At 38.5% G+C, this 20,226-nt stretch overlaps 1 protein-coding gene across 8 annotated transcripts in view; it reads right to left on the bottom strand.

Annotated features, from left to right (window-relative positions):
* The window catches only part of arhgap32b (Rho GTPase activating protein 32b), a 93,030-nt gene that overhangs the window by 12,067 nt on the left and 60,737 nt on the right, over positions 1 to 20,226 (bottom strand). For 5 of the 8 annotated variants that reach the window (XM_028030767.1, XM_028030766.1, XM_028030765.1 and 2 more), the window contains 9 exons: positions 19,374 to 19,511; positions 18,329 to 18,421; positions 17,011 to 17,133; positions 16,312 to 16,389; positions 14,940 to 15,021; positions 13,123 to 13,173; positions 12,735 to 12,809; positions 1,989 to 2,138; positions 150 to 252 (listed from right to left, as the gene is read on the bottom strand). In XM_028030767.1, coding sequence (XP_027886568.1) covers positions 150 to 252; positions 1,989 to 2,138; positions 12,735 to 12,809; positions 13,123 to 13,173; positions 14,940 to 15,021; positions 16,312 to 16,389; positions 17,011 to 17,133; positions 18,329 to 18,421; positions 19,374 to 19,511 — 893 coding nt within the window. Of the gene's footprint in view, positions 1 to 149; positions 253 to 1,988; positions 2,139 to 7,163; positions 7,371 to 12,734; positions 12,810 to 13,122; positions 13,174 to 14,939; positions 15,022 to 16,311; positions 16,390 to 17,010; positions 17,134 to 18,328; positions 18,422 to 19,373; positions 19,512 to 20,226 lie in introns of those variants that run through there. The other 3 variants (XM_028030769.1, XM_028030770.1, XM_028030773.1) reach the window with 3 other exon arrangements.

Genomic DNA, 20,226 nt, shown 5'->3' with positions numbered 1-20,226 from the left:
GACATAAAACTCTGCCTCCTATCAGCATGACAGATTTTACATTACCGTCTATGTAGCGAGTAGAAAGTGACAACTTTTCTGGAGCAGCCTGGAGATCTTAGCAACAATTTTTGAGCTTAAACTCCGTTCAGCAGGAAATGTCTCCTTACCGCAATTTCTGGATATTTGAAGCAATCCCAGAGAGGCGGTAAATGCCGTCCACCACGCCATGCTTCTCGATGAACTCTGTGCAGCTCTTGAGGACTTGGGGTACTGCCAACACAGAATAGAAGACCAGCATGTCATCTATTTCCAATCAGTTTTGTCTGATTTGAGCACTACAGTTCCATGAACAGAGAGCCCTGCAGTTGAAGGTTGAGTAGGGAATCGTCAGGCTGCTGGAAAATGTCTGCAGGCTCTCTTAACGTAACGCACTTTGAAAAGAAAAGAGGAGAGCACTTTTTAAATAAAAAATATCCTCATGTAATGTAATGTTACATATTTCCAGGGTAAGATAAGACGCCTGTGACTGAGACAATCCAACACACACACAGCGTTAAAGCGTGTGTGACTGCATACCGGGAACAAAAATACCTTTAACAAAGTTCCTCCGTTCTGCTTCAGCTACTATGAATCATACAGACATTTTTTACATGTGCTCACTGTTTATAGAAGACAAAGTAAGAGTGTGTATGTGTGCAGCAGAGTTTCCAGACCTCTCACCAACACACACCAGTCAGAGGAAGACAGAATGAGATGTTGAGGGGAGCAGCTGTTCTGATTAACTCCACACAGCCGCAGAGCAAACATGAAACCAGGAAGAGTTTCTTCAGAGAATGGATGGACTCAGCTCATTTGCCCAAATATAGAAAAATTTTCTATATTTCTTTGAAATATAGAAAATCAAAAACACAACAGCTCTGAGGTGTTTGGCAGTAGGGCAGCAGAAGCAGGTTCTTCTGGGTGCGGTGGGTTGTTTGGAAAGGTTCTGGTGAATCAAGACTTGTTTTGGAATTTGGGACGTTTGAGAAACACTTTAGACTCCTTTTGTGGTCTTTGGGCTGCGTTACTCTTGCACAGCTTTTACAGCAGGTTTAGGTGCAACATGGAGGGTAAATGCATTAAAAGATGCAAAACAAATAATTCAATTCCTTCTTTTTACACAAAAAACCCCAAAAATTTTACTGCCAAAAATGAAGTACAATCACAAACATGCTCCTAAATAATTACTTCTAACATGTGAGAGCTCAGCTCTTTCTTCTGGACTTATCAACACAGCGTAGGACTGATCTGTTTATGTTTCAGATTAACCAATTGATAATTGGTGCTTAATATGAGATGATTTAACAGAATTTGAACCAGATGAGGCTAAAACTATGCCAACTGATGAGTTTTTGGTAGAACATATTTACAAAGAAAGTTTGTTTTTAATCTTACATGCAAAGTAAATACATTTTTGTACAGTTTTGGCTTAATTACTCCTGTGAGTGTGTTGTTTTTTTAGCAAATGGCCTTTTTTGAGTCTACTCCAGTTAACGATTAATTGATTAATAAATTAGTTGATGATTATTTTAATAATGAATTAGTCACAATTAATTTGAGGAATTGTTTCAGCCCTAATTTGGAAAGACAAAACAAACTAAATTTAGGTTAAAGTAAACCTAAACCAGGCTCTGATGATGGGAGTAGAGTCTGGACTCCATTTTGCTCCTCGGCTCACCTGAGGAAAACAGTCTGTGCCCAATGAATGTAAATATTGATTCTCCTGAAGCAGAAAGAGACGGGGAAGCCGATGTGTACTTAGATGATGTGTATTATATTAACTGCAAGTAAACATTTCCATGCCCGGGGAGCATTTTTGCGCAGTTAAGCCTCCCTTAACCCAAACTCTTAGCTTAAAGCTGAATGGATACTCTCTGCTGATTCACTCAGTGTCTCTGTGTTAACCCAAGGAGAGATATACTCATTTAAATGCAAAAGCTGGAAGTGTTCAATTAAAAACGCATTACCGTCATGTCCTGAGTTGAGGAGGTGTTCTCCCAGGTCACAACCAAACACCCTTTCCCGGAGGATCCCTCGCTGCTTCAGCTTTTGCTTGGTGGGCCTGGACTTCATGAAGGAGCGCAAGAAGGTGATCAGTTTCCCGTGCTTCTTAGATACTGAGACAGGAAGGAAGACAGAAAAAGACACGTTGGGTGATCAGAATACTTGTTTACTGTGGGCTGTACACAGACTCTCACATTAATCCATGCAGGAGAATGAAACCCCAAACTGGTCAAAGTTGCCCTATTGTGTGTTTGAGTTTCCATTCTCATGCTAAGTCGCTCTTTATGCGTGTGCGGTCTCGGATCCCGCCTCCCAGGCAACAACAAAGGAATCTTCCACATCCAACAGCAGCATCGTCCTCGCCCCTTCAACACAGAACACCTTCCTGAAAACCAAATAGCCCGTTGGAGGAACGTCATGAGCTCGGTCTTCGTCTCTGGAGAAATGTGGGAAAGGCTATCAAGTTCATCAGTTGGAGAAGCAAACAAAAAAGAAGTCCACTTCTCAAGACAGTTTCAAAATCTTCCAGTTAGCCACCAGTAAGAGGACAGTAGCAAACTCTGGTTCTGTTTCTTTGACCCCAGAACTACAGAGTCATTTTGGGCTGAGCGTTCTACACAGCGTAACTTGCCACGGGCTCCGTTTCTGCTCTCTATCACGGCCACTGCTTCAGAGAGGACATTCATATCAGATATCACCCCGTCTTGTTATTCCACTATTCTTTTAAAGCATTACAACATCTGGATTCTGGAAGTTATTAATTTACATGTTCATTCTAAGTAATTCTGAAACTGCTGTATTAGTTTTGGCCACCATTTCCTGTCTTAATAGAAAAACTGCTGTGGTACCGAAAACCTGAGTAATTGCTTGTGCTGTCATTTCAAAGAGGAATCTAATCACGTAAAAGTCGACTATTGTGGGAGTTCCTCTTGCTGTCTGCTGCAAGGCGATGTGGGGCTTCACTGAGTTCAGATAAACAGGACTTTGTGTAAGTAAAGTTTGCATTTGCTCTTAATCTTAGTCTGGAAGCTTTAAGTTAGCGTAAGAACACAAGCGTTATCTGCATTTTTTTAAACTGGAATCTGATAGCTCAACTTCCCTGTAAACTACAGAAAACAACAGTGTGTGGAAGCTGCTAATGAGGTTATTGCTAGTTTGAGGATTAGTGAGGTGTATGTGGAAATCACAAAGAGAACAAGAAGGTGCCAGCTGTTTACTCAGGCAGCAACAACGATTAGCTGAAACCTGATAAGTTACATTCGAAGCTAATTTCTTCACTGTCTGCAGACTAAACTTCTCTTGTTTCAGGTCAGTTAGGATTACCAAAGTGGATTCTATTCACTAAATGCCACAACATTTGACCCAAGTCGTTTGAAAGGCTATGCTAATGAATAGTAAGGAAATTCTGAATTTAAAATAAAACTCAGTTTCTTTGTTCTGCCAGTTAGCAAATGGCAATGTTGGTAATCCTAATAGAACTGAAATGACATTAGTTTAGCCTTCTATGTCAATGTGAAGATAAAACAAAACAGAGTTTTGCTCCTTTTCATATGGCAAACTAAGGATAACTTAATATAGGAGCTAAAATCATTTTCATTCTACATTTTGAAACATTTGTCAAATTCTTTAACTGCAGAGATTTCTGGTTCAGTAAATCTGAGCTTTTTCCTTTTTAACATGTTAAAAAGGATGTAAAAGAATACATATATTAGTAGTGACTTTTCTTTTAGATACTTGTTCTATTCAATGATTGTACTGGATCTGTGGATTTGGAGAGAAAACATCTGCAAACTCTGGCCTGGTTTTTCTGAAACTATTGTATTATTTACCCACATTCTATTGGCAAGCCCTTCAATTTTGAATTGATCAAAATCAGAAACAAACATTTTCTGTTTGTTTCTGATTTGTCTTGTTGAAGTCTTCAGCAGTTCAACATAGTACTGAAAAAGACACTGCAAACAGCTAAAATTAGGATAATCAGTTTTGAGCTTTATAAAATCTGCTATATGTCTATAATTTTGGGGGCGGGGGCAGTCCAGACTGTGATTAATCAGGAAGAAAATAACAACCCACAGCCTTGACAAGAAAATGCTCAATTATTACAATAAAAACATGTTTTTAAACACAAAATTCCTGAAATGATTGCAAATTTTCACAATTATTGAATATTTGAAATTATTAATGTAATTACTATTGACCAAAAACTTTATAATTTCTTCCCTTCTCACAATGAGAAAAGTCACATCTGTAAACACCTCTGGACTCCTGATTGTGTTGCAAAGCAGCAGAGTCAGCTCCTACTCTTCAGCCAGCCTCTACAGAGTCATGCACGCACACGCACACACACAAAAACATTGCCACATATGGCAGGAGGAGAAGCTGATAGTGCAACTGTACGGGCACCCACTGACGCGTCACTGACTGAGAGGACAACACGGAGATGAGTTCAGTGACAGACATGCCTCAGAAGCTGGACTGAGACTCCCATCTGCTTGTTGTCACAGAGGATGACAGTCATAAAGGTCCAAGACAGCAGCAGGGTGAAAGGCTGGGAGCAACAATTAATTACAGCATGCACAGTGTTCATACACAGAGAATTTCTGCTGGGTTGAGTGTATGCACCAAGAGAAGATTCTTCAAAGTCAACTGGAGCGAAGTGTTTTAGGAAAATTTCAACTGATTTCTAAAACCTCCTGGCAGTCCAGTGACCGACCTTTAACATAATAAAATGGACTTTTAAGAGTTTGAAGGCTCCCAACAATCCAAATTGTCTTTGAAAAGTACAGCATTTTTTTTTCTCCTGCTAAAACAGGTTTATTACAAACCGGTGGAACAGAGTGGTTATTGTTTGCAAACATCATAAAATCACTTTGGCAATGTGACACTCCAGAAGGTACCGGGGGACTCGCTTATTTACAGAAAGAGACATGGAAGCCAGCAGCCTGAACCGATTTCTTTCCTAAACCGAGGCAGGACAAAACCAAATACAAGGCGCTGATTATAAAACCTGAAGAAGTTGAACAGATTACACATGAAGCTCTTAGCTGACTGCATGCTGAATCAGCATTTACGATGAATCACCAGCATCTCTTAAGAAACTAGACTTAATGAAAACAATGTTCTTTCCTAACCTAATTTCACTACGTCATACGACCTGGAAGTCTTCAGCAGTCAGACCAAAGGACAACTCAACAGCTGTAAAACAGAGACAAGACCAAAGCCAGCAGAGTCTGAGTAGAGGTCAGGGCTGGTCCAAAGCTTTTTGGGGCCCTAAGCAGATTTTCATTTAGGGGTCCCTCATACAGGCATGGCAACACCAGATATTGCTAAGATGAATGTTTATCTATGTGTGTAGCATACCAACTATCGCTAACGTCATAGGTAATTAGCTTACGTCATACCAGTGTCATTATGGCTATTGATGTTAAACATACAAGAGCAGCAAACTTTAAAAAAAAAAAAATTTGGACTTTGAAATGCAGAATGGTATTTAGGTGTGTCACATTATTCTAACTGTTTGAAATTAACACCAGCTGATAAACACAGTTTGTTATCTCAACAGCAGGAAAATCTTAACCTATTATTTATGTAACTACTATGAAAATAATATTGAAATCATGTTCCATTTTTATGTAGTTTGTATTTATTTTTATTATTCTATGAATATGTACATGTATATTTTTTTTCATGTAAGCTTGGTGCTCTTGGAAGCCCCTTGGACGTGTGCAGGTCCTACAAAGCCACTCAACTCTCATTGGCTTGGGCCGGCTCAGCTAGAAATACACCAGTGAAATGGACAGAGCCTGGAATAGGACAAAGTTTTCTTTATTACTTCTGATCAGGAAGTGAATGAGAAAATGTTAACTAACATGCTTCTTCATATTCGGTTTGATTCAAAACTACTTCTTCCAAAGAAGCTGCAGCAAATTTTTTCTCTTTTTGGTACATTGCTACTTCAAACTGGAATATCTGATGCGCTGACAGCAAGTCTGTGAGTCTTCCAGTACATCTAAGACTGCTGAACAGGAAATTTAGACTCTTCTCACTGCTGCCTCTAGGAAATACTGGAATTCGGAAGTCTACCTTATATGGTTTCTGGCAGCATAAGCATACCTTCAACAGAAAAATTAAAAACGTTTATTTTCCCAAACAGTTGTGGATGACTGCGAGTCAAAGTTGGCTTTTTTTTATTTTTAGTAAAGCTATACAACAAAACTTCTTGAAAATTACAAAACAGTACATCTCTGCGCAAAAATAATGTTTATTGACAGAATTAACAGCAAGCCATGCAGTGTTTAAACTTTACAGCTGCTGACAGGGTGACATCCGCACACTGCTACGTGTGTAAACAGCAGTGCAGCGTCTTACTAATAAAATGGCAGTCATGACTGTCAGTGACCTCTGCTTAGACAGACGCTCAAAGTGTTTGATGACGAGGTCAGCTAAATGTCTGATGCTTTCATCTCCCTGTGGAGAGATGACACCAGAAAGAGGCAACTGTTCCAGAGGGCCTGTCTGTGCTCCATATGTTAACTCCAACCCTCCATAGTAAAGCAGAACAAGAATAACTGGGCAAGAAACACAGAAAACAGGGCACTATAGGGAACATCAGCACAATCAAATGCAAAACAAAGGCTGCTCTGTTATCTCTTGCAATTTTATTACTGTGGCTAAACATAAATGGAAGCCATCTCCTTACTTAGAGAGGCTTCAAACGATAAACTTTATTAAGGTGGAAGAGATATTTAAATTGCAAACCATTTCCTGCACGTTCCTTACAAGGTGCTGTCTGACCATTCAAATTTTTAGCGACAAGCGCTGTGTGCTTTTCATCGGGACTTATCTCAAGTTTTATTATACCCTCCTAAACTAAGAACAAAAGCTTATTCAGGAAAAGTGAGTCAGCAGTATCTTAAATGTCCTTCTGAAGGACTGACAATGACCGATACAAGATACCAAGCAATTTTACAAATTTAATGAAATAACCTGAACAAGTTTTGGTAGTAAGGATATTCTTTAAACAATGAATCCCTTCGGAAAATAGCGCAAGATGCTTACAAAACGAATCCACAAAGTTCCATTGCAAAAAAAAAAAAAAAAAAATCCTAACTTGTCAGAATCCAAACGCTGTTTCCTACCTCTTCACCATACCGCGGGGCTTTCCTTTACGCTTCTACGAACGCAGCTCAAGTCCAAAGCACAACTCCCTTTTGTTCCGCTAAATCTGCGCCAGAATAAAATCCCAATTGGACCTCCTCAGAGTAGCGCGAGCTGCCCCAATGCAGGGTAAGAAGGGTTTAAAGGTCGGAGAGAGCGCGCGCCGCAGACTCGTTCACTCCCTGACTTCAAAAGCTTCAAGGCATGCTACGTTCAAGGGCACCCGGAAATACTAAACTTTCAAAAGGTTCACCACGTACGGGAAAATGCTGCTTTAAAACTGGCGTTTAAACTAAGCATATATAATGTAACACGAAGAAAAAAATTGAATATAAAAAAAACCGTTTTATTTACAACTTAAAGAACCTAAAATCAACCATTATATTTTAAAAGGAGATATTCTCATTTAGCACAAACAGACCCCAGCTTTATTTTTGCAACAACGTTTCTCGACGCTCTACTTGTTCACTTTCTCGCATCTGAATTCACTTACAGCAAATATTTACAAGTACAACTGAAGGCATCATTGAACTTAATGAGAAATGTCACTGTGAATACCTCCCCCAGTGTCTGCACTGTTCTGCTCTGCGTTTACTTGTAATTAAAAACAGTTGCGACAACATTTAAGGTGTTATTTGTTTCGAATAAAACGCCTACCATCAGCAGGGTAGGTTCCTGTGAATTGTGGTTAATTCTTTGTTGAGTGGGTGTAGTTTCCCGTGGCCTGACATTAACTCTCAGCGGCTGCTAGGAGAAGCCAAACAGCACAACTCCAAAGAATGTGGTTAAAAGTAAAGTTCTCTAGTCCTGGCTTTAAAAAGTCACTAATAGCCATAAAAGATTTTCACAACGACCGTGAGTAAAAACAATATTTCTTAATGGTATCAGTGTTTCCACTAACATTTTTTAAAAAGTGTAACATAACTTAATCACTATACCTAAATCAGAAAAGCAACAGTTTTGACTTGTAAAAATAATTTAACAATGATTAGTTACAATGTTCACTTACAATTTTTAATTACTTTGATATTGATATACTGACTTAAGGAAAATCATAGAAGATTAGTAGGCCTACAGCTTATATACTAATTGCTGTCAACAGAAATATAAAAAAAAAGTAGCCAAACAGTGTATTAGCCTTTCTTCAGTCAGAAGACTGGAAGTGTGCAGCAACAGTTAGAGGACAAGCAGAGCAGCATCTACTCTCCATACAGCAGGAAAAAAATGAGATGTTTCTTTGGGATTCCATTAAAATAACTTTGAACAATAAAAACTGGTCGCTTTTCAACCTGTAAATTTTTCTAACCTTGATAAACCGTCATACCGGCTACCAACCCATCTATGGTTTTGATTTGAAAACTGGACCCAAACACAAGAGTCTGATTCTTCCTCAACAGTCTGAGTTGATGTCTGTTTTTGTTTTTGTTGTTCCTCATTGTCAAACTCACAGCTGAAGGGTTTCTGTATCTTATGCTTTCTCCTACATATTATGTTGTTTTAAGTTATTTAAGTGCCCAAAGGTCTGTATTATCATTATTATTGTTTTCATTTCATTATGTTGATGTTTAGGAGTTTGTCTCTTTTTGACCTGCCTCATTTGTCTCATGACTTCTTCAGATTTAGCTTTATATTGTCTTTAAATAATTAACCAGTGGCCTTGTTAGCAGTTAAAGAAAAAAGTATGAGTACCTCAGCAATAAGTATCAACTGCAATACAATAAAAGTATATATTATCATAAGGTGTAAGACCTGCAGACTGAATCTAATACTTAATGTGTCCTAGCTGTCCTAATATTTTCCTTAACGCCTTAAGTGCTGTGTGCTAAGTGCAGTAACCTGCATATAGCTAATGTATTGAAGTCCAGGGAAAAGACAGGAAACATGGTTTCAGTTTGATGCAGCAGAGGCAACGCTGTTAAAAACATAAATATGAATTCCTACCTGCTGGATTCATAGCAGCATGTTTTACAACTGCAGGGGAACTGTGAGAATGTTGTTTATATAACGAGCAGCAGAGCATGTGAAGGCTCAGGGTCAATCTAGTGTAACGTAGTCAGGATACAAATTAAGAACAGCTTCCTTCAGTGCTAAAGTTTTACATTTTAGAACATAAAACTCACCTAATAAGGTCCTAAAATGTGAGTGAAATGAACGAAACCACACAGCATATTATGACGTAATAAATTGTGTCAACACTTTATGACCTGATATATAAAACCTTAAAACTGATGCATGCTTTGTTTCTTTTTTACATGACTGCAGTAATTGAAATGATTCACCCACTGTGAAACAAGCAATAGTTCAACAGTCACTTGTTCGTAACAACGCCTGACTTGTTAGTAGAGTGGCTTGCAAAAGTATTCATACCTAAGCCTGTCACAATAAGCAATAAATCAATTAATCCCATGATAAATTCAAACAAACTCAATAGTTTCCATTGGCGTGATTTATCATTTATGTCTTTTTTTCTCTCTTTCTAACAAAACTGGATGATAAAAATCTAAAGTTTGGTGATTTGAAGGACAATTATGTTTACAAAGACTTCAAAGTTAATTTTAGTTGTTTTATTTATTTTGGATATTTAAAATGTCTTCCAGTTCCAGTGTTAAATGTTCATTAGAATTTAAAGTTTACAGATCTTTTAGAATGCGTTGTTGAATTATTATTTTATTATAATAATATTATATATTATAATATACTGTAATAATATTATTATGATTATTTTGCCATTACCATTATATTACTTAACAATGGTCTCAAAACAACAATATTATCTTTTATCGCAATAACTTCTGGAACAATTTATCGCCCAGCAAAATTTGTTATCGTGGCAGGAATATTCATACCCCACAATCATATTTTATGTTACTTTCTTTTACATTTTGTCACAGATCAATGCAAGCTGGTGATAATGAGGGAATCTGTTTGCACATGAATGACTGAGTTAAACCTTCTCCATGCATCATAATTCTTCACAATAGCGCAAAACAAAGCAGGACAGGATCAACCATCAAATGGCAGACGTAGAGGTCGACCGTACTACCTTGTTTGTCATGTTGTGTAAAGATTTGGGGAAATAACTTCCAACCTATTTATGTTCTGCAAAAACAACAACAAAAAAAAAGCCATACAGAGAGTAAATCACATATTATATAACAAACACACCAATGCTTTGCTAAGCCAGTGGGGAGTATTAAAGTTTGTTGAGCTAGTAAAATTTAAGTCTGCACAAATAATATGCCAAACAAAAAATAATATGCTCCCTAAAAAGATTCAAAAATTGTTTATGGATGAAGAAATATGAGTTAAGATGCTGAGTGAAAGCTCATTCAGTTTTAATACCTGAAATCTGCTCGAAACCTTCTTGATGGCGATTTACCTACTTTTGAATCTTTTTTCTCCTGTTGTCTGGATTTAATTGTTGATTCTGTGTTTTCTATTAATTTTTTCTTATTGTAAAGCTATGAAGAGTTGAAATGGCTTGTTTGCAACAAACATCTTAAGTGTAGGTCTGTGTAAGCGATTTATACAACACTAGTGAATTATTTTTACTTGACTTTCTTTTGAATTTCTTTAATTTGCAGTTGAAGTTTTGACTGTATAGTAATAGCTATTATTATTACTATATGTGTGTCTGAGTGTTTTAGATCGAATAAATTAAATGATAAACTAAGACATGCAGGAATGGTTTACATCAGGACTTCTCAAACTTAATGTTTAATGGTCCAACTCTGATTTCTGGATAAGGTCAGAGGTTTAATGCCTCTAACTAATTAGTTGTAACTCTAAACCACTCTAATCCTTCCACTCATCAATATTCAGATTTGCATTTAAAAAAATTTTGATTCACAGTTTTACAACTTTGTTTGTGTTTTGCGTATAACTGCAATAAAATAGAAGTAGAAACCAACAAAAAGTTGTTTTTGATCATGAAGTTCCTGCAAACAAACCTTCCTGAGGCTTAGCATAGTACACAAAGCAGCTTGCATAGTTTCACAGCAGCAGGAAATGATCCATAATCCTTGGGAACAGGAGGACAAATCAAACCCTGTCTCGCACATTCTCTCCCCATTCCCCTTCCTCTCTGCCTCACATAACCAGCTGTCTTGGCTCCAACATGCTCACAGCTGCCCAGATTGTTGGTCCCCACACATGATGAAGAGGGGAGCAGACGAGAGCCGGCTCTGCGTCTGCTTCAGGTCTACTGTTCTGTGTGCGGAGGAAAGACGTTTAACGGACATTTATTTCATCTACAGTTCCCCAACTTTCTGGTTTCGAACAGACGTAAAACAAAACAAAACGAGAAAAAGCTTTATTTCTACTGTTCGGGGCTGGAGAGTCTAATCCCAGGTTTCAGAGCAAAGCAACCCAAGCATCCAGAGTAAAGGATCAGCAGCCTTGAGCTTGTATGGTCTTGATTTTAACTGAGACGGTTGCACGCTAACAGTTTCCATCCAGCATTGGTTGGTGGCGGGGGAGTGTGGGTCCAGGCAAAGCGAGGAGATTTTTCCAGTAGCATGTGGTTCCCTGCAGGAATGTGCTCTTTCAGTCGCCATGGAGAGGGAGACAGAGACTCCAACTCCTGCAGGACAAAGCCTTAACGTCGCTTGGATGGGTTTACAGGGCCCTTCATTGTGAACGGATTAAATAAATCAAGACTGGTGGAGAGCTAGCACTATGGCATTCCTGCAGCGGCCTTTCACCTTCAATCAGACACACACAGATGGCCCTCATCACCCCCCACCACCACACACACACACAACCAGCAGCTCTGTGTGGTTCTCCAGGATTCACACTCTTATCACTTATTTACTCCAGTCCTGTTCCCTGCTTACAAATGTTCCTCCCATCTTTTGAAGAGTTACACCAAAAAATTAAAAACTTTTTTTTATCATATTATGCATGCACTTTGCACACCAGTGCAGAGCTAATCTGCAGATATAGCAGAGCCTGCTATATCAGCAGGTGTGTAAAAGCCAAGGATTGCACACTTAGGAAGATCTACGATAAACGGACACTTTCAGGATGTAAAAGGATTGAGAGAAGAAAACCAAAACCAAGTTCACTTCCTCATTCCTTGGGCTGTCAGGATATTCCTTCATCAGAAGGAACAGAAAGGTGAGCACTACCACGAGCCGTGCATTGTACAAACAGTTCAAGAGTCCTAATAGTTGCTCCTCATCCAAGACAGACTCGCATTTCTGCTTAAAAACGTTCAACTTCTTCCCACAATCCAGAGTAATTTGGTGATGAAAGAGAAAGAAAGAAAAAAACACAGGAAGAAAGAAAAAGAAAAGAAAGGGCAAAGTTGCGGGTGTGCTGCTCTTTATTTTCATGTTCTCTTCAAATAAAACACATCAAACAACTACAAAACCTTCCCGTAAGTGAAGAGTTGAGCCCAAACCCAGTTTAGGTACCGCAACCAATAAGAATGTTAAGAGACACACAGTGCAAACACATCACTCAGGAGGAAGGAGTTAGTTCTTTTGTGTGTGTGTGTGTTCCTGTTAGGAAGTGGTGGGACAACACACTGGAAGGGGAGTTTGGTCTACCTGAACTTAGGTTGTAGTGGTTTAGCGGGTCGGCCACCCATGCACTGTCCGGCATTACACTCTCCATCTCCAAGTCTGCATGCAATCCCATGGACGGGTGGACCAACAGACATTTGGATGGATGAATGGATGGATGGATGCATGGTTGGATGATGGCGGCATGAGAGAATCAGAGGGAGAAAAGCACTTTAAGTCAGATAACAAACCAGCCGTGTACGTTTTCGTGTGTAGGAAGGAAAAACTAGCTGGATCTAACAAGTGAAGAAGCTGCACTGGAATCTAATTTACATTTTTACATAAAGCCATTTTGAACAACTGTGTGTTTATATGCAGGCGAGTGAGGGTGAATATTCAGAGAGGCAGGTGAGGTGTGTATACCAACACGCACAGGGGGGGAAGAGACTCCATGAAGCAGGCTGCAGGCCAGAGGAGGGGGAGGCTGAGGCAGAGGAGTCACAGTCAAAGGCAGCGAATTAAGACATGCTCAAAACAAACCAGCAACCATTATAAACAACGCAGTGAAGCAGCGCCGAGCAAACAGTGCGACATTCAACACACCAGAGGGTGCTTTAACACTTAATCTGCAGTAAGCTGTTCATTTAGGTACAGCAGAGTAGGAGGGTAAGACTAAGAGATTCATAAAATTACCAGAAAAAAGTTGTTTTAATGAGAGCAAAGCTTCAAGAACTGAGGTGACCAGTTCGTCTGGTTCGTGGTTCTTCGTTTGAAATGGTCAGTTGTTTCAAAAGGTTCTGCTACTGTTAATAATTTGATACTGACGTGTTAAAAGATTATGTTCTAAAACGACACTAAAGATGCTCAACATTACTTATTTTAATCTTTAATTATTTTTTGTGCAGGACTTCTAAAATTACTACTTCATTCAAATATTACAACTTTATATAAGTCATATGACTTTTTTCTTGTATGATTACGACTTTATACTGTTTACACGACTTTATTTTTTATATTATTACGACTTTATTCTCCTATTTGACTTTTTTTTCGTATAATTATGACAAGTCTGGTAATATGACTTTTTTACTCGTATTACAACTTTTTCTCATTATCAACACTCTTCTGGTAATGTTATGACTATTCTTGTATCATGACTTTTCTGTCAGTATTACAACTTTTTTCTAACATTATTACAAATTTTTTTTTTGTATTATTATATTTTTCTTGTATTATTACGACATTTTTCTCATATTCTTATGGCTTTACTCTCATAATGAGCTTATTCTAGTAATATTACTTTGTTCTCATATTATTTCGACTTCTATAACTTTATTCCCGTTAGATTATGACTTAATTCTCGTAAGGCTTTTTTGTTCCAATATTATGACTTATTTCTTGCAATATGACTTCATTCTCATCATTTTTTTTCTTAGCCTGGGCCTAATACTCTGTTGTATGTAGGACATAAGGTTATGGCTCAAATAAAAAAAAAAAAAAAAAGAACAGAAAAATGAAAGAAATGTTTAAGGTATGCAAATGATGCAACTGACCTGTGACTATTTTATGGCAAAACAGATGCAAAAATCAAAACAGGCCCTGAAACATTTAAAAGCAAGAAGTGGGCAAGCAGGAACCCAACTTGAGACAGAGGGGAGCTGTGGGTGTGCACGGCGACGGCTAAAAAGCAAAGCAGCAGTCTGGTTTAGTTACAATGGATGTGGTTAGTAAAACCAGATAACCTAACCTCTAAAAGGCCCGTTAACCTCTGATGATATTTCTAGATCTTCATTAGCTGGGAAACTTGGAGTGTTTTCATTTCCATTTCATCATTCCCTAACGTCTTAGAGGGCCTGTGGTGGTTTGGATTCAGTCACCCACCATTAAGCCCAGTGGATGGTTGTGACAGTGAGTCACAGTCATGGATTTGGAAGGTAGGAGGCAGATTTATAAAACACACTGCGCTTTGATCATGAATGGGTTTGGCATTTTGATGGCACTCTCTTCCATTCTAGGATGATCTAATGCTAAACAGCTGCAGCTGATGGTAGGGTGAGGGAGGGATGCCAAGGACAGCGAGTCCGTTTGTTCCCGACACAACGATCTGTACAAATTTCCGACATCTGAGTCAGTCTGATGTGATAAGTTTATGATCTATAATGTTGTCAATGGAGATCGATTATTATTAAGGAAACCTCAAGCCCACCCTGAAGCCCCCAGTCCAGAATGGATGCAGAGCGGCGGCAGTACCTGGTTTTGGCACAGAGTTGGTCATGGACTGTGGCACTTTATCGTTTATGAGCTCCACACACTCGCTGGGAAAGAAGCCAACCTGAAGGGAGGGAAGCAAAGAGAGAGCTGGAGTTAGTTAGAGAACATGAGGACTTGAAACATGAGAACTCATTTCATCTGCAGCTCATCTGTTTCAATCTGTTCTCATTCAGTCATCAGCCGTTACTCTGGTAATCTGCAGGTTTGTAAGTTTAGCGTGCAGAGTGTTACACGGTAAACATACAACGTTATAATGATTCAGTGCAAAAGAAGACCTACTGTTAACAGGTGGGACAGGGAAGTTGCTTCCCTTCAACCATCTGTCCTCATTCAGGTCTGAAGTTCAAAAAAACTTCATTAGATCCATATTTTAAATATGTATTTTTACATAAGAGAAGAGACATTTCAGCTTGACCGGCTCTGACCAGTGAGCTGCAGGAAGGGTAGAAAAAATATTTTGAATGCTGGTCTTATGTATTATTAATAGGGGTAGGGATTTATTGCATCGTTTATCATTTATCGTGATAAAACATTGTTTCATAAGAATTTTGATTTATTGCCGTCACTATGAATTCCAATAGTTTAAAATCCATGTTCCATGACAACATCACTGAATGTCAATAAATGTGAAAATATGATTAAATGCAGTTACTGTGTACAGTTTTGTGATACAAATCACATTTTCTTTATCCGACTAGTGTTCTAAAGAAGAATATGACAAAAAAGAGCAAAAAACAAAGTGAAGAGTAACAAAGAAATTGTTCTTATCGTCATTTTTAACATTTTCAGAATAGTACCTCAAAATATTGAGTCCATATCCTTATATATATATACAATGTATGTATATATTGTATGTATTTATGTATATATTTTCATATTCTGGGGAACCTGAATGTGCTCAAACTGATATATGTGCGAGTCAAAGATTTCTAAGATCTAGACAGTTTCTTTTTAGTTCTCCAGGCTTATGTTCACAAAAACATGCAACACAGTTTACATTAGATTTGTTAAACTGTAAGTGTGACTAACTAGTCAATAATGCAGCAGGTCATTGTTCATGTAAGTCAGGCCTGAATAACACCTGTTACGGTGCGTTTCACATCTGAACAGAGAGCTTTGTAATAATGCGTCGAGTGTCACAGGAGAAGCAGGTGCACCGGTAATCTCTCCAAAGCCTCACACAAGGCAGATTTGTTTCTTTGCTTTGTCTTTTTTTTTTTTTCATCAAAATTTTACTTTGAAACGCAATGCTTTTTTCTTGTCTCCTAAAATCCTCAAGCTTTCAAGCCTGAGGCACAGACTGAAAGTGAACGTGAATTCTTTTGATTTCTGCCATGTGGTATGAGAGTACCTGAAAGCCATGCTTGCCCCTCCACCAGGTGGTGTCCTCTTTTGGGGGCATGTCAATCACAGAGACGATGTCCCCAACCTGCACAGAGCAACAGACAAGAAGAGGATCAACACTGTGAAGATATAAACATCTTTTCAGTTCCTATTAATGCTTGCTGTCATCTTTCCCTCTCTGCTCTCATGTGCTACTAAATCCCTTTGCAGGAACCTGAAGGATTCAGGAAGTATTTCTTCTTGAGATTCTGGAGGTCCACATAAACAGAACCTTCAAGATAAGTCGTCTGTTTACATATTTAATCAATCTAATCAAATCAGCAGAACACTATTCGGTTTTTCCAGAGGAACAGCTCCAAGACAGACAAACAAAGAGGATGTGAAGCTACGAGGTCAGATGTAGAACTGGTTTACTAATGCTGTCAGTTACTGTTGTTTATTTATTACTTATTTATTTAATTCATTTAGTTTGTAATGCATGCTGCATACTGGCAAACAAAAATTTTTGAATAAAAAGGAGTAGTTTGAAGAAAATAATTTTACCACTTCTCTCAAAAGTCAATTCACTGCACCATAAACAACTAAACATCAACCAACCACCCATTCAGATACATTTTTAAACACAAAACGGGAAATGCTTATCTACAAAGGTAACAAAAACAACAAAAAAAACCCCTGTTGGTTTACTAATGATTATGATCATCACCTCAAACGACAGCTCATCTGAGGCCTGAGCAATGTAGCGCTTAATGACATGAGCTGCAGCAATGGCCGGCACGTTGATGGAGGATTCTTCATGAACCAGCAGATGATTCCCCTTATTATCCACCTGGTCAACATGCACACCCACAGACGGACACACACACGCACGCACACAATAAATATCATTAACAGCATCAATGCACAACTAATAGATCACTACAAGGGGGATGAAATGTCTCCATAGTTTTTAGTTTGGACATATTTACAAAAGCAGCAATCATGTTTAAGTTTTATTTCATCTTGTTAAATAAAATCAACTCCCTACTCCAGAGAAATGTAAGGTTTCCACACTCAGACCATTGTAAGGTTCCACTTGGGTAAAAAGGCTGCTTTGGGAAAATGTACTGAGTGCATACTTTATAGTTTCACTGTATATCAAAATAAAGCATTTCAAAGTCAAACAAAAGTCATGGACAAAGGTTTTGTTGTTTTAGGTTCAACAGTTACAGATTTTTTAAATATATTTTTATGGCCTGCCAAAATTAAAATTTATGCTCACTTTAACATTTACAGCTCATAGGTTCATCAGGGATATCAACTACTGGGCCAAATCCTAACAGATAGTGACCATGGTTTCTGTTTCTCCAGCTACTTTTTAAAAGCTGATCCCAGCTTCTCAATGAGGTTATGAGACCCTATAACATCAGGCTGCAACAGCATCAGGCTGCAACATACTTCGATCACCCACCTATGCTTGAAATTGTGGAAAAAGTAGCTATTGAACAATGTTTTGACCCCACTCTTTTTTTCCTGGCAGAATTGTTAAGTAGAATTTTCCTGCAGCGAAACTACACCATCTGTTTTTTTCTGTTGATAAAACAATTTTCCAGATCTCCAAAACAATCAGAAGGCAAATTTATTGGAATAACTAACTTTCTCTGGTGCTTTTTACAGATTTGCAGCCCATCTTCCCTGTTGTAAACAGACATTAAGGGGCTCCTGGTGTTTCCTGATGCATCCTGAAACCTTCTGCGAATTAAACCTCTCATGATAAAAACTATTTTATGAAGTGGCACGTTCGTAGAGGTCGAGCCCTTCCATGTGATTTCAAAGACTTCCTCAGCTTCACGTTGGCGAAGGACTGTCCTTTATATGAAAGCGATATACAGGGACACCGAATTTTCTCTTTGTAATGAATAAATAAGAGTATAATCCCTGTTTGATTGACACCACACAAACCAAAACAGAAAGGTTTTGGCCATGACTAGAATAACATTTCATAAACAATATTAAGGTAAACCTTTAAGACAGAGCAGAGTTACCTCCATCCATGTGAGGGCGGGGCCACAGTTAATCTTGTTGTCAGCAATGGCCGAGAGTCGGGAGAGGTACGCCAACAACATCTGGGAAACCGACTGGAGATGGAAGATAACAGCCCATTACTCCACCGTCCCTGTCACCTAGGTAACTACCACTGCTGTGTGATAAACGCTTTAACTGAAATGGATGAACAGCTAGGTGAGAAGGTGCTTCCTCTCAATAAGAGGTTACATCTGCAGCAAACTGTTGGTCCTACAGGTCTATAACCAGAAGGTTGTGAAGTTGCGATCGCAACTATTAATGCAGATTCACTCATTTGCAAATTTTGCGCGAACTTGCAATTTTCACTTTTCTGCAAATCTGACCAGCCACCTACAAGTTTTCTGTATTTCCTTTTCTCTGACCAATCACTGAAACACAGCTGAATATTGACCAATCCCCTTGGACCTCTTTGTTAATTAAATTTTCTGTTTTATGACGTCTATTGAAAGGCGAACCTGTGAGATTAAATCATGTGTGATGCTAAGTGGCAACATTACGGTGCAGCAATTTCAACTCTTGTTGCAAAATCATGGTAAAAAAATGATCTTTAAAACTTTTTGAAAAAGGTGTGGCAAAATCAGTTATTTTGAGATGTAATAATCACAAAAAAAAAAAAAACAATTCTGATTAATTCAGAACATTAACAGCTATTAATATCTTTCTATTATTTTTCTTTGAGCATAAATACCTTTTTATATTTCTGCTTTATGTTATCTTAAATAGTACAGAGCAGCTTTTTCAGTTTTTACAGCTGAATTAAATCTTAAAAGATAATTGTCAGCGAACGATGAAGCTTTAATATGGCTCAAAGTGGAGCTGAAATGCGTGAAGAAAAATTAAGAACTGGTGAGAGTATGCAGGTATAAAAGAGTTAGAGTTGAACTTTCACCTCAAGGTTCATTTTAATTGGAGGTAGTGGGCTCCGAGTCATTCATTTCCTAACCTGAACACCAGTCTTTTTCTACATCACAACACCAAACAAAAAGATGGATCAGACGAGCTCACCTCTGACTGGTCAGTCAGACTGTCCAATCGGGGCAGCTCAGGCAATTGGGAGAAGCGCCGGTCGTAGATGCAGAGATGCAGGTGTTTGTCCAGAACACGGAAATCCTCATAGCTGCGCTTCACAATCCAGCTCCGGCCCTTCAGGAACAGAACACACACACACACACGCGCACACACAGCAGTCAGATCCACTGGCTGCTTCCAGAGCTAACTGCTCCTGCAGTTGTTATGCTAATGAAGACGATGATCCTTGCTATTACAAGATGCCAGGAAAAACACAGTCAAGGCAAAACCTGGGTTCAACGATATTTTGTGTTTCAGGATCTAAATAAAAAAAGAATCTGTTCACAATAACTGTAACCTTGACCTCTGGTCTCAAATTGCTGCACACTGTGTGTGTAGTGGCTCCTGACTCCAGCTGTGATTCTGCCCCAAACTCTTGAACCGACTTTACAACCTCATGTCAAGGTTGCAGTTATAGTTGTTGCTGGTGCACCTTTAGCCGCTACACTTTTTCCTTCCACTTGATTTTCCACTAACATGCTTGTAAAAAAACATTTTTAACTCGATCCTATGAAATATTGAACTTTTACTGAACAAAAAGTGGGTTTTCATTAGCTATAACAATTACCTAAATAAACAGAAAGAATTTTTTTAAATTCCAAGCAGTACCCTTTGATACCAATACTGCTCACACTGATATTGCAGAGAAGACACAATTTATCTACATTGTGCAGTGGTAACCATTTTTATAGAATATACAGGAAGTAGCCAAATGGATGACTTATTAAAGCACGAAGTTGATGTTAATATGCGCCAACAGCTGATCTTCTGTGTATAGTTTATCTATCCA

Source organism: Xiphophorus couchianus, chromosome 11 (genome assembly GCF_001444195.1).
Source record: "Xiphophorus couchianus chromosome 11, X_couchianus-1.0, whole genome shotgun sequence".
Taxonomy (NCBI): Eukaryota; Metazoa; Chordata; class Actinopteri; order Cyprinodontiformes; family Poeciliidae; genus Xiphophorus; species Xiphophorus couchianus.
Note: the sequence above shows the minus strand (reverse complement) of the source record. Positions and strands in the feature narration are given on the sequence as shown.